General features: G+C 38.1%; 1 protein-coding gene across 4 annotated transcripts in view; it reads right to left on the reverse strand.

Moving 5' to 3' along the window:
* Positions 1-15,921, reverse strand: part of NEK7 (NIMA related kinase 7) — a 78,906-nt gene that overhangs the window by 38,944 nt on the left and 24,041 nt on the right. For all 4 annotated transcript variants that reach the window (XM_074832738.1, XM_074832740.1, XM_074832737.1 and 1 more), the window contains exons 4-5: positions 6,685-6,747; positions 6,036-6,146 (exon numbers count right to left, since the gene is read on the reverse strand). In XM_074832738.1, the coding sequence (XP_074688839.1) occupies positions 6,036-6,146; positions 6,685-6,747 (174 nt within the window). The remainder of the gene's footprint in view (positions 1-6,035; positions 6,147-6,684; positions 6,748-15,921) is intronic.

The following is a 15,921-nucleotide window of genomic DNA, read 5'->3' on the forward strand; positions in this document are numbered from 1 at the left end:
TCACTTCGTCCTATTTTCTCCATTTACACAATCACATCCTGTTCCCAGCCAGTATGAGTTAACCCATCCAGGCTCTCTCCCTACTGGCAGCCAGTCTCTAGGATCCTTCCCCAGTCTGTCCTGTTCTCTGGCAACACACAAGGCCTCCTCTAATCTCACTGTGCTCGTGTCCAGCATTGGGATTCCCATTTCCTATTTTCCCAATCCATTACTGTTATATTCATTCTCTTATACTCCTCAGTCTCTACTGCCTTGTGTCATAACTTCCCAGTCTACCTTCTCTCAAAAACCGCTAACCAGCTAGTCCTAAATCCACTTGTCTTCCCTATTCCCAGTTGGATCCTCTCTCCCTCTTAAGGATCACTTAGCTGCTTGACCCAGCCTACTCTTCTGTCTGCCCAGTCTTTTGTCTTCTCCACATTTGTCTCAGATTACTCCCTTCCCTGTGTTGTTAGAAAGAATAAACAGTCTCAGAGACAGGAAAGCTTCAGCCCATTCAAAGCATCCGGAAAAAGCTATTTCTGGCAAAGCCATTTCAGTCACCCATACTATAGGTTGAAGCATTCATAGCCACTCAGATAGTACGCAATGCTGTCAGCACTAAGAGATGCAAGAGGCTGACACAGCTCTGTGTACAGAAATTCTCCACTTTGGCTGCTATGCTCCAGCAATTTCTGTTAAGCACATATGAACTCCTGTGTTAGAAGAATTTAAGTTTAGGTGAGTTTGTAAAAAAAATCCCCTTTCCAAGTTTTAAGTCTGTTTCAAGGCACAAGGGGTTTACAGTATTTCAGATACAACAGTTGCTAGATTTTAAAATAAATAAATAGATTAAAACAACAAACATACATCTCAGCAGAATAATATATTTTTCCTTAGCAGTCTACTAAACCATACAACATCTTTGGAAACATACACGCTCAAGTGGGCAGCTGGCATGCAACATTTTAGTATAAAATTGTTGATTTTGACAAACTGAAAACACATTCTCACACAGCTGAATCTTTGGCAACCCTAACAGCAAATAGTTACTGTCCTGCTATACACATGTGTACACAGCAGAATACAGCTTCTGCAACACTGCCATTCAAACTACATTGGAGACATCATCATTGTCCCACCAGCCTTCCAAACACAAATGCCCACAATCTCCTACAACTGCTAAAGTTGTAAATCAATATTTTGTATGATAAAGAGATAGCCAAACAATATCGTCAATGAATAACTGAGGGTTTCCCAAAATACTGGGTGATACCCTGGGAAGAGGTAAACACCTGACCTGCTAAATTCTGACACTGCACCTCTTCTTTACACAGGTGTTCCCTAACTTCATACTCCCAAAAATCTTCCAATTATCACCGAAAATGAAAATTATCACTCTTGCAATTAAAGTCAAACTATAGCTAACACATGCTATCAACATTCATCAGATAACCCCACTGCCTGAAAAACCAACTCCGTTTCTAGCACATTCCCAGGACAGTAATCCACTAGAAAATAGTCTGAAAAAACAAGTGACAAGTTTCCATTCTCAGCAACATAACCAGCTTCACTGCAGTAAGAATGGTTAATCATGGGCTACTAGCCATCTAGCAATCCAGGGCAGCTAGTATGCAGACAGAAAAAGTAATTCACTTCTGTAGCAGTACATGCCCCCTCAACTCTCTGCCACACTGCAACAACAGTGGGGCCAGATGCACAGCTAAATGCACAAAAGCAACCCAGGCAGAAGTTTGACCTGCACCTGATCCCCACCCAAGTTCAGAACGCCGTGAATAACCCTCCATTCAGTGCTGTCCAGCCTCACAGACACCATGGAATGCTTAAGATAAGACAGACTGTAATAACTACCCTGTGCCCCTATGTTCCTTCCAAATCCACTGCCATTACAACTTGTCTATAAATCCCCAAAGGCTGTCATCTCACCCTGTAGCCACCTCACACACTCAGGCTGCAGCCCCATGGATTCTGCAATGGAGTCGTGGTTGCTTCACACAGGCAGGAGCAGCACTCTGGTTTGGCAAAGCTGCCAATGACTGAAGCTAAAACTGCTTCCACTCTTTAAGGCCTTGAAAAAGGGCAAGCTGTGCCATAATGCAGCACAGGCAAGTTAGTCAACCCCAGAGTACCACAAATAAGTTCCAAAAAACCTCATTGCTAATGTATTTCAGCATGGGGAGAAGAGAGAGGGTCTGCATCCCAGACCATGTGGAGAGGAGAAATTGCCTGATGCAGTTTCACACAGTGAAGCCCAAACTATCCACCACTGGTGAAACATCAGAATGATAATCAATGAGATTTCAAACAAGTCTAAACAGAGCTCTAGCTACTGACACAAACAGTTTAGATATGCATCAGCTTCTTGCAAAGTGACTATCCCTGTATTTTAACTGTCCTTAAACATACTCAGTTTCTGTAGGACAAGGAATTCACTGTTCCCAACTACAGAAACCCGAGGTATCAATATGAACTTCATACTGATGAGAAGTTTTAAAATTTTTGTCTTATTTTACCTAGATAATTATGGTATGTTTGCTTTTCTTAAAAGTTGAAAAATATATACACAAAGTGTTCTCTGAAGAGTGAAGTGCCTAGGTGACATTTTGTAGAATTCAAATTATTTCCCATCTATCTTGAGAAAGTTGCAAACATATTTTCAACTTTTTAGATGAAAGCTTTCATGCTTGTTCCCAAAACATGATTAACTTCCTTAAGATCTGTATGACATATTCAGTTTAAAGTTTGCATTTGTGTGTGTGTGTGTTAAGATTATTTGCCAGAAAAACTAAAAATATCTGCAGAAATGAAACAGACCTAGAAGTTTATTGCTGATTTTTTCTAAAAAAACCCACAACATTTTAGTGTCTTGATAACATGCCTTCTTACAAGCCTTTCTAATAACTTTATAATCTTAAGGAATATGCTAATTGTTCTGCAAGACAGTTCAAAAATTCTCATTTCAACACCTTTCGCACACACTTTACTAACTAGTTCTTTTTACTGAATCATTATATTTTCTTGATGAATGCAATTAGTAGATTCTTCTTTTCTTATGGCATTTTCTTTAGCCAATACATCAATTGTTGCTTTAAAATAAAAAAATCCCAAACCAAAAAAAAAGTCGCCAGAACAACTGTAACCCTGTCATTGTGGTGAAGGAGAACCATGACTACTAGGAAGAGGGATCAAGCCTCAAACCTGCTTTACAACATATTTTTGTATTGCAAAAGGATGGGGGATTACACAGCAACAAGAATTCTCATGAACTACCCACTAACCTTAACCTTGGTAGCCATGCACTATCCCCATGTTCCACAGCAGAGACCACAGACAATAGACCATGAGCACTGGGAACTAGCACAATAGTTACTAAGTATTTACTTGTAAAAATCTTTGATGTAGTAGTATCCAGCAGCTTAATTCAGAGAAAAATCACTAATTTTTCCTTCTTTCACCATTCCTACACAGGGGTTACACAGCACTGAGGTACATATTCTAGCACAAAACCAACTCAAAGCCACTGATAATGGTTGCCTCTCAGTATTACTGACATGCCATGTCCAAGAATCTACCAGGCCATTAAAAGCTATAAGGTACAAAAGCCTCAATTTTGGAACGTCCTACTTTTGAGAACGGAGGCTGTACTGAAACATCTCCCTGTGACAGAGGTAATTGAAAAAATTCATTACAATAAAGTGGTTTAAATCTGTGTATGTACATACATAAACACACAGAGAGACAGAGAGAACACAAGATGTCTCCGATTTCATTGTGCAGTTTGTAAATGCCAATGCACAGCTGCTTTTTTTTTTTGGACATACAGCAGATTCTATGAATTCTACTAGAATCTATATGAATGTACCAAGTGATTTTCCTCAGTTGTCTACTCAATGGGGACAAAGAGAGTATTATTCACAGGTAACAAGAGGGACGGTATAAAAGCAGGGCAGCAAGGATGTAGTTCAGTAAGGGAAGAACTAAAGAATTCATTACGGTGCACTGTGAGGCACAGCAGCTTTGTAAGTATTCTCTGATGTGCCAATAATGTCATAACAAATACCCAAGTAAACTAATTAAGTAGTTTTCCCTCACATTAATGTTGGTTTCAGTGTTATTCAAGTTGAGGTAATTTACAATTTAAAAAAAACATGCTTGATCCTCTCTACAAATCTCACAAGAAGCCTGGTACCCAAACACTCTTCTGGGGGTGCCTCAACATCTTCCAACAAACGTAGAACAGCATTTTAGCAAGAACACTGGAAACCAAAGCATGGTTCGGTTGTTTTAATAACACAATATAGTTATCTACCTTAATAGTGTGACAGGCAGCCATTCTGCTAGGAAAATTCCATACCATTACATATCATTTATTTTTCAGGCAATTTTTAAAATGCTCCTTAAGAAGACACCATATAACTGATGCGCCCCGTATTTAAAGTCATACCATTCAAGTAGTCTACCAAATCATTTCCTCCACCAGCAGCATGAAGACTGAGTGCATTGTGACACCTCATACATATTTAATAATAGCCTGATAGGCTGTCATTAACATCAAACAGCAATCTAAGTTTGCTACATTAAACATGACCCCTGTGTTAAGAGGACAATCACAAAGTGCCTCCAAAATCGAGCCTGTAAGAAATACCCACCGACTTGGACAAGGTGTAATGAGGCCAACTGCACTGAAGAAGCCATTATTCACACAATGGATTTAAAATTTAAAAAAATAAAGGAAAAAAAAAGCAGGGGAAAAAGTAAAAGCTTCAATGGGTCATAAGACCAGACATGCCATAAGGCAATCTGTCACAGAGTACTCATATTAATAACTGTTGTGTCAAAACTGAACATCCAAAAGAGAAGACAAACCTTCCTTTATGTTTTATGAAATGTAAGCCCACAGAATTAATAATTCATGATGTGAAGAAAAATATCAGATTTGGATATAAATATTAACAGAATGCTGTCAACTTGTTTAGAACCAAATTTTGACTGTCCTACCTTACAATTATCAATCTAAAAGGGAATATTTTTCAAAAGCTCAAAAAAAAAAATCAGTATGAAAGTCATTAATGAAGAAATTAACATTCTCTATTCATGTAAGTCCTAAGCAAAACATCAGAACTCCATTCTGTGCCCGGCTGTTGCTGAGCAAATGCTAATTGACTGGCATTATGTATTCCCAGAGTTACGCTGTTGACAACAGTAATGTTGGTGTGCACAACAAGAAAGTACACCAAAGGGACATACTAAAACCAAGACCCAGTGGAAAAAGGGTAGGGAAAGAGGGGAAGTAGTTGCCAGATGACAAACCAAGATAAAAAAGCTAGTTAAAAGTTAATCTAAGTTTCAGAATACAAAGTTTATACAAGCAGTCTTGGGTAAATTTTTCTGATTAGCTAAAGAATAGGCATTTAAAAACTACAAAGGAAAGCAATTAACCCATAATGCACAACTATATATCAGTAAGTTCACTGCATGTGATTTCAACCAAATATGAAATACATTTTCAGAATACGTGTTAGTCTCAAGATAAAGAAGTATTTAACTAGCCCTATAAAATGATGCAGTTATTTCCATTTCAACCTTTATATTGTTTGCTAAATGGGTTATCAGTTGAAGTTAAAGATCTAGTTCTGCCTTACGACACCAGTCCTTCTCTGCTTTCACCACCACTATAGAGAACAGAATATTGGAATACAAAACACAATTGTGCCAAAAATCAGGAATGCTGTCAGAATGTATTGTTATAAATGGTGGTGACAGTGCTTTTCTTCACCGTTTTTCTTCTTCTCCCCAGTGCTAATATAATTTCAGTCTAGTTATGTCCCCATCTGCACTTACATTCTGGGCAACAGTGTTAAAAATACATAAGCATCAATACTGGGCACACATTTTTTTAAAAGTCAGTCCAAACACTCCGCTTTTCTTTCCACAGTTCCTGATATTTTCACTGCATTTCACCCAGTGATGAGCATGCAGAATGAAAAGCCAAAGTTGAGCAAGCTTTTAATTTTTTTAAAAAAGTGAATTCCTACCTTTATCATTCTAGAGAGATCACCAGCATCAGCTAATTCCAACACTATGTTCAGTTCATTGTCTTCAATGAATGAGGCATAATATTTAATTACATTTGGATGATTCAGTTGCTAAGAAAGCAGAATAAAGCACATTTTAGTGTAGAGCATCTTATCTTTTAAGACTGACAAATGAAACATTCTTCTTTAGGCAAACAATCCCTAAAAGTCTATTTCAGTATGATACACAAAATATATGTTTATGAGAAACATTTACAGATAAACATTTTGCAAGAACATGATGGCATTTTAGGATCAACATGATGACTGAAGTTGCAATTTTAGAGGAATTTTGCTTCAATGCATCTGTGCTATGAAAAACTTATCTGAAACAGCAAAGTCAAATTTTAAAATCAGTATTTTACTGTACACAGGACACAGCTGTTTACAATACTGTGGTTTTAGCAGAAACTTCTACTTGAAAAATTACCCATTCTTCTATAGGATTTACTTCTCAATGTTAATTTTTAAAACATTAAAGATTACGAAATTCCCTTAAATGAGGCTTATAAAAACTCTACACAGACAACAATGGACACCTGAACTATATCTGTTAAAAATCTTAATATACTTTGATGATGGCTGTACATTTTTTAAACAAATCTTTTACCTTAAGAAGATCTATTTCTTTGATACAGTCAGCACGGGCTTTGGCATCCATTAAATCAAATATCTATGCACAAGAGATAAAGCATTTTTATTAAGTGATAAAAATATAGCAAATTTGGTGATCATTATCATTATTTCATAGCATCCATAAAGCAACTTGAGTTACGCATTTCATGTCAAGATGTAACATTGCAGTAAATATTCCCAATGTTCTGATGTACTGCTATATTGATTCTTTTAGCCCCCTCATAGGAAACAAGTCCATTGTAAGTAAAAGTTTTTCAATTACTTAATTGACACCTCCACATATCTGTTCAAACGCACAGCAATAATTCAGCACATTTCCTTCAAATTGGTTCTAATCCAAATGTCAGCTTCCTCTCCCATTTCTGCCACACCATTATCACAAACTAATTCTTTTTAGTACTGAGTATACCTTTTTTTCCTAGTCTCTTGCTACAATCTTCCTTTTCTGTTCTAAATAATGCATGCACTTTTACTCTCTCTCAGGATCAAAACTTCACTGTCACCTCCAATTCTTTCTCTGCCTTTTCCTTCCCCTCACCAAGCAAAGAAATGATTTGGGTTCTGTAATTTGTTTACTAGAGCACCTTTTTCTAAGCCCTCATCTGTCACCTTGACTTTTACAACCTTTTACAGTGAGACATCTCTGCTCTTCATTTTTTTTTTTTCCCCACCTCCCATCTGCTCCAAATTACTTCACAATGTATCTCATTTTTGCCTCCTCCAGGTAACCATGTTACTCTCCAGTGATTCCAATTTTTGTCTGGAGTAATTTTTTCGTGCTATTAGAGTCCTTACCCATGTTCTACACATTATATTTAATCTAATGTCTTTCTATTTTCACTCCCTTTTTCTACCACCTTTGGGTTCCCTTCTCACTTCACTTTTTCAGATGTGCATCTCCATACACTGCCACTGACTATTCCCCTTAGAAATGACCATAATGTTACTCCTTCAAGTAACCCTTCCACTCTCATTTCCCATTACTTTCTGAATTCTAAAAAAAAGAAAAACAAAAACCAACAACCACCACCACCCAAACAAACAAACCAACCAAAACACTCATCAACTTCTGTGTGGTCTGCCTGTTACATTTTGAGCTATCCAGAAGAATAGTAGAGACACACTATGAGTTTTAGTAATTGCCACAACATTTATGAGATTACCTTTTCCACTTACATCTTTTCAACGCACATCATTTCTTTCTAGATAGTCTCCAGGAAAAGATGTATTATGTGCTGTGAAGATCACTGGTACCTGGTTCCATCAGCTCAAAATGATCAAAAGTTCAACAGCTGACAACTTCCATTTCATATCTTGCCACCAACCCCGGAAACAAAAATAAGTATTAACAGCACTTTGAGTACTGAATGTCTGCAAAGAGGTCATCTCTTAAACTGACTGCATAACAGTCCATGTGAATCACACCTTCTTTCACTCTCCCCAAAGAAGTTCAAACAAATCAGGAAGTCCACATATGATCTGCTAAACCTCATCTTCACTTTCTACACCACTGCACACAAGAAGTTCATCATTCCTTTAATCAACTGAAAGGAGAAGTCTAGAGACTTCACGCATGGAGCACAGTCCTCACAAAGCACACATGTGCTCTTGACTAGCCGCTACTTCCCTTCAGACAACCAATCTTCTGTCTTCAGAGCTGGCATAAGAAAAAACAGCCTGGACTGGATACAAGATTCAATTTTTGACAAAGAGACAACTCTAAATAAAGAACTGAAATGCCAGACTTGTATATAGTAGAAGAAAAGGGGGAGGAGGAAGGAAAGAAGAAAACAAAACTACTTACCAAGAAAGAAAGAGAATAAACCATCTCACAGCTACTTGTATATTAATGCCAGGATGATGGAAAATAAACAGACTGAACTAGAAGCAATTATTCAAGTCAGAGACTGTGGAGGACTTAACAGAAACACAGCAGGGTAAGTCACAAGAAAGGAATGCTAACACTAAGAAATAAAGCAATTTCAGATGTAGTAGAAGAAAAGAGTTAGTACTATATATGAAATTACAGGTACAAGTATTAAAAGGTAAACAACACTGATGGAAAAGACAGAAAAGACAGTTTATGAATTAAGGTTGGGAATTTAGTGAAGGAGATTAAATAGCCTACATCTGTTACAGATCTCAACTCTGAATGAAAAAACATTGCTCTTTAATTGTTTTGACAATAGACTAAAGTCCTAGTGTTTGGTACAGTCATGAAGGACTGTAATGATTTTTCTAGGAAACACTTAGGAAAGTTCTAAATATGATAGGTAGTAGAACATTAATGGAGGAAGTACGGGAAAGGCAGGAGATCATAATTGTCTTTCCATAAAAACTAAGAGACCAGCAAATGGAAAATTTTATACCCCCTCTCCCAAAAACAATCAATGAAAGTGTGTACCGGGGAGCAGGGAAAAAAGGGGACAGGTATAGGAACATGTCTTGAAGCTTCACACTTTTGCTAAGTTCTAGATAATAGTGAGGTAAGAACGTTCCTTATAAAGGACATAGATATTAAACATAGAGAACTTGAAACACACTGGATAACCTAATCAAAGCTGCAGACAGAACTTTACACTGAAAATTGTATACAAATTATCTACTCCTAACATTTGGAGGAATTACCCAAAGCACACTTTCAAGATTCAAAACCAAGAGAGTTTCACTGTGTGAAAAACCAGGGCAGTTTACAGCTAATAGTCTCTTCCAACATGCCAAGGGACATATTAACTTACCTGTGTACCAGGATTATTTCCCTACACACCTAAACGAGCAAATTTTGCAAGCAAGATTTGTTTATAAGCTATGCCTCTGATAAGGACATAAATCGGTATTTCTCAGAGAAATAACAAAACAAAAATAAAGCCCTACTCAGAACTGCAAAAGATCTAGGATCAAGGCATAGGAAAGAAAGACAAAGTTTAGTTTGTGTATTATGGCTACTATTCCCAGTAATTCTAATTTGTTGCTAAACAGCCTAGAGTAGATTAGACCAAGCAGCAGCTCTCACAAAGGACAGACTTAATTTTTATAAACATGACTCTCTACACTTTTGCTACACTTCATACAGCAGAGTGGCAAATTTGTCATAGCTTCATCTAAACTGAATATTTCAAACATTACCTGAATAAAGCAAGACAGAAAACTGAGTCTTATTTGACCATAGCATCACAGAATACCAGGTTGGAAGAGACCTCAAGGGTCATCTGGTCCAACCTTTCTTGGCACAAGCACTGTCTAGACAAGATGGCCCAGCACCCTGTCCAGCTGAATCTTAAAAGTGTCCAGTGTTGGGGAATCCAACACTTCCCTGGGGAGATTATTCCAGTGGATGATTGTTCTCATTGTGAAAAAATTTTCCTCTTGTGTCCAATCGGAATCTCCCCAGCAGTAACTTTTACCCGTTACCCCTTGTCTTTTCCACGTGACTCCTTGTAAAAAGGGAGTCTCCATCTTCTTTGCAGCCACCCTTTAAATACTGAAACATGGTGATAAGGTCTCCCCTAAGCCTTCTTCTCTCAAGGCCGAACAAAGCCAATTCTCTCAGCCTTTCCTCATATGACAGACTGCCCAGTCCCCTGATCATCGTTGTGATCCTTCTCACATGTTTTGTAGAATATGATCCTTACAAACACAGACCATCTGAAGATCTACTGTATATCATTCTTGAGGTTCTCTATTAGACTTTGGCCCACATTTACCTCAAAAAGACTATAAATAGCATTTCCCAGAAACCCAGTATTTCATTTGCACAGAAACTAACTTCCTCCAGCAATAAGATTAGAGAAGAAAAACCACAACCCAAAACAACAACAAAACAAAAAAAATCACCAATTCATGGCCTCTGAAGAACCTCTGCCATAATGTCCTGGGTTCAGCTGAGATAGAATTAATTTTCACAAGAAGCTGGGAGGGGACACAGTCAGGATAGCTGACCCAGACTAGCCAAGGGGACATTCAATACCATGTGATGTCATGCTCAGGATATGAACTGGGGGAGCTGGCAGAGGGGAGGAGGGACCATGGCTCGGAAAAGTGCTTGGCACAGGGTTCCACACAGTGAGTGACTGCACTGTGTATCACTGGCTTCGTATACTCTTTTATTAGTATTACTGTTGTTGTTATTAGTACTTTCTCTCCTTGTGTTGTCCTATTAAACTGTCCGCTCTCAACTCATGAGTTTTTACCTTTTTCTTCCAATTCTCCTCCCCATTCCACCAGAGTGAGTGCTTAGTTGCCAGCTGGGCCTAAACCACGACACCTATTGTACCAGATTCAAACAGCTTGCAGAGATTTTCTTTCTGAATAGATTACCTTTCCATTTTGCCAAACTGCTGCAGTTCAGATCAGAGTCCCCTAGTGTAATAAGCCCTGTCAGCTCACACAAGGAAGCTACTGTAAACACAATGAAAAAACCTCTGTGTTTCATCACCAGAAGATGACTCAACACTGAAGAATGTCTTACACTGAAAAATGAAAGCCACAATGAAGGATTTTAAGAGCTTAAGAACATCCTTTCAAGTGCACATCAAAATTACACAGCACCTGGCAGCACTCAGAAGGCTTGTTTTGCAGGAGCTGCTGCAGACCCAATGACCGTGCAGGAGAAGCTGCCCTTTGCTTGGGGTTTACTGCAGACCGGCCATCAATGGAACAACAATATGAAGCGATGTCAGTGCTTCCATCGCAATGGTAATAGCTTATAGCTTTGCAAGCAGACTAATTCCATCTTCAGCTACTATATTCAGCAAGCCAACCCGAAAGGTCAGCTTATGCTCCCCCCCTCTCTAGCAGGAGTCTTACACACAGATCTCTCTCTCTTACCCGCACACAACTTGTAGCCCTGTAGAGACAGTATTGACATTGCTATTAGCAGGCCACAGGTCTCAGAGTGCCCCAGAAACATACTGCCTAAGGACTTGCAACCTTTTGTCTGGACTTCTCTTGGCCTGCACTTACTATTTGAGCTTGGCTTTAGGTGTAGCAGCACATGCCTTGCAGTTGAGTGACTAAACAAAGTCATTACAGTTGAATGACTTCTGTCTAACTTGTTTTTACATTCAGCTCAGCTTTGTGCAACTGCACAGTCTTAAGGAAATTATAGCTGATACAATAAAGGTCTAAGAAAACCAGAGTGATTAACAACCATAAGCTTCTGGATCAACACAAAGCATTAGCAACTGACTGCTTGAAAGCACCCAGCAAAATCCCACGTAGAGCCACCACCAGCATCCTCCTCCCAGCAGGGCTCAGGATACTGATGATGCTCCATCGATTATTGGAAGCTAGCAGTAATTAAACTACAAGTGTTAGCATCACTGTAATTGGCCAACAATAAACACAGCTGCATTTTGATTAGACTGCTAGGGCATTAATTAGACTAACAATAAATTCTAATTCTTGACTCCACTTACGAGGTCAGGATCACAGGGTAACTCAGCTTGGAGGTATGTTTCTCTAGTCAGCACAAATTGCACAGTGTAATACACTCTTATTTAAATTTTAATTATTTTTCCCCAATTTCTATTTAAGGACTGTGATAAGATTAACATTTCTACAAAGGAATTAAATTTGCTGTGGAAAACCTAATAATAAGCAAAAATTATAGTAAATATTTTTATGATGTGCCAGTTTTCATGAAGTGTGTAATCAAAAAGTCTCATTGTGCTATATACCTTAGTTAGCAATTACTGTGAAACTCCTGAAAACAATTAGGCAAATACAGCTGAAGAGACTTAAGAGAACATTTTGAAAGCCCTTAGCAATTTTTTTTCTCCACTTAACAAGAATGCCAAGTGAAACGGAAAGTCTGTTTTTAGCTCTCAGTTTTTAATCTCCTACTGCAATCAACAGCATACAAAGGAAGAGTAGAAGGACAAGCATACATTGGTATTTATTCCAAAATATTCCCTTCTGTGCGCTATGCAACTAAGGGATCTCTGGTAACTGCACTGAATCACTTCTCCAGTACCTCCATGTGAGTGTAGATTAGAATTTTATTCTTTCAGCATTCTAGAAATATCAGTTTCAAGTACTGTCAAGAGATACCGGTATTTTTAGAATGTTTCCTAAGGTATTGCAAGATACAGAGCAGGAACTGTTCCCTATGCAGATGTATGAACTAAACAAAGAGGTTGCAATACCTGAAATTACCTTCCTGAGTAAAGTTTTTACATATGTGCTCACACATACAACTAGAGCTCCTAGAAAGCTATGTGCATAGCAAGAAGGTTTAGAAACATTTAACCACAAGATGGAAAACATCAGGCCTCAGCTTCTAAATGGAGCCTGTATCTGATCAATTACCAGCTACCAATTTAACACGCCACCTGAAGTAACATGCCAAATTGGGAATCTACTCAACTCCCCTTGCTCTAAAGTCCATCACTTTTCCAAGTTTTCCTTTTCAATACTGAAAAGGATAAAGGTCTTTCTAACCTCACCATTTAAATGGCAATTTATCAATTTCTGTTTGAAATTCTGTATAAAATAAAGATACCAAAGTATTTCCAAAGCAAAACACAGTCATGACTGCTCTAACATAAACCTACAAACAGGTAAACAAAGACCTGAATGCACATAAATATTAAGAGATACAATACTGAACAGCAACAATGAGCATTATTTTGCCACCACAGCACTACTGTGCTGAGACAATACTGCTTCATAAAGTGTGAAATTACAAGTGCTTTCCTAAGATTAATTATCTCTAATTCAGGACTGAAGTAGCAATCCACTGACAACGCACAATGAATAATGAATGTAAGTGCTAGATAAAAGGATTCATTGTCTGAATCTCTAACACAGGGGTCTCCAATTTTGGAATGAAAGGGAAAGAAGGGTGGAACAATGTAAGGCAGCAATGTAATGAATCTGGAATTTTCTTGAAATATGCAGTTTCACATAGTATTTTAATTTTGAGTAGCTGAGGTTTACTTAAAAAATAGCTCATAAAGTGAACTCATACAGCCTTACTGAAGTCACTGACTTCAGATATTTACAACTCTTTTGCCCTTTAAGGATGTTTTGTGAGCATTTATTCCAGTGTCTACTTGTTGCTTGCCTCCCCCTTGGAAGTGACCACTGGAGCACTCACTGCTCAGAACACCACACCATACCTGAGGGTGTCGTCAACAGTTCTGTTGGGAGAGTTACCTAGCATGGCAGTAGCAGAGATGTACTGCTTCTTCCACGGGCAGGATCTTTCAGAATAGTTTGGACCTAAGACTTAACACATGTTAAGAAACCTACCTAGAAGCTCTTCAGATTCATACTGCTATGTTCATAGTTTACCTGTGGTTGATCTTTCCTGATGTTTCTTTGACTCAAAGTGTAGTTTAGACATTAATGAAAGTGAAGTGATGAAGATTTGTTTCTTTAATTCTGGGTTTATTTAGGTAATATTTCAACAGCATCTCAGAAACATAGTCCCATGAAAAATGAGGAAAACTAATTACTTTAACAGTTCCTTAATTACAGGAAGGCAAACCACACATGGGAGTATGAAGCACGAAGGGTACAATGAGAAGACGAGACTCGACATACTATTTTGTGTATTCTGCTGGTTAAATTACTAGAAAGAAACTGCAAATTAAACAGTTTTCACTCTGCTACATATCCTACTGGAAACCAAATCAAGAATCCTACTTCTTCATGTCATCTGGACTCAGCGGCAACTACAAATTCAGAAAGAGTGGTTTCTGTCACCATCTGCTTGTCCTTTCTCCCACAGCATCTTACTGCCACTTGCTTCTGCTTACGTTCAGTTCCACAAACATACATTTTGTACACATTAATGTAACATTTATCAATATTGTACATAATTCAGCCAAATAAAATTTTAAATAGCAGAAAATAAACATCCTTGTTGGAAAGCTTCGTAACAACTCAGAACTGGCAATCCTTTTGGAACAAATAATGGCCTGAGATCCAGTAACTTTTAAAGAGAGGATAACTGAAGAATTCTGTCACATCAGCCCTTGAAGGTAGAGACAAGCATGGGGAACCACTGACCAAATACAAATAAAGAGAACAGCTATATACCCAACCCAGCCAGGAAAACAAAACGGGGAGGGGGTGGAACAGACACGACTTGCAAGACTAGAAAGGAAGGCATGTAGTAGTTAAGATGTAAGATGAGAAAGGGCAGAAAACGGGAAAGTAGCAGAAAGTCCCAATCTCAGTTATGTTACTTAACACAAAGTACAGCATTTAGACACACTGTCTCAATGTGGAAGTGCGGAAAGCAGTATACATGCACGGGTCTAAAATAGAGACAACAGAGCCTCTCACTCATGACAAAAAAGCATTCCTCCTGTTCTGTCCATGCTGAGCTTCCATTAATGAGGCATCAGAAAAAACGGCAGTATTTTAATAAAAGGAAATATGACTGAAATTAAAAGCAAGAAGCACCATCACAGAGCAGATCCACAAGAGCTTCTCTGAAAAGCAATCATGTCTCACCAAAAGACATCTATGAAAACAAATTTCATAGTGAAATGAAGTATTGTGACTATATTTAACACAAATATTTCTACTGAATCTTAGGGAAGGTCACAGAAGCACAGTAACAATTAAGATGGTCTTCTGTCCAAATGCAACAGCTTTACATGTCAACTACGCAAGCTGAAATGGCTGTGCCAAACACTCAGTGCTGCCACAGGTCTTCGCAAGTCCAGGTAATATTTCATATTACACTTAGGAACTTTTTTCCCTTACAGGTTAACCAAATCTCACTTTCCATTCAGATAAGTCTCCTACATGCATCCAGCCTTCATATGGAAAGTGATTTTACACATCACAGAACACAGCCCCTTCTGACATGCACTAGGCAATAACATTCAATGGGAAACTGACAGCATATGTTGGATACTTTAAGACAATCGGAACACTATCAGGATAAAACCATTTGGGAGAGACACAACTCTTTAACCCTATTTCCTACACACCACCAAGTATATTCTTAGAAATTTATTAAATTATTAAATAAAAATTAAACAAGAAAGCTTTTCTGCTACAGAAACTATGACTGAATATGGGCATCATATCTTCATGAGTTGAAAAAAAAAATCTTTTGTCAAACTAGGAAATCTGATGTGAGAATACAGCTATACATACTGACTTCTGAAATACTGTTAGGAGTACACATGCTATAATGCCTCTGCATTCTTAATGAAAGCACAGTTATAAAAATTTCATAGTTAACAGT

This window comes from Strix aluco, chromosome 8 (genome assembly GCF_031877795.1).
Source record: "Strix aluco isolate bStrAlu1 chromosome 8, bStrAlu1.hap1, whole genome shotgun sequence".
Lineage (NCBI taxonomy): Eukaryota > Metazoa > Chordata > Aves > Strigiformes > Strigidae > Strix > Strix aluco.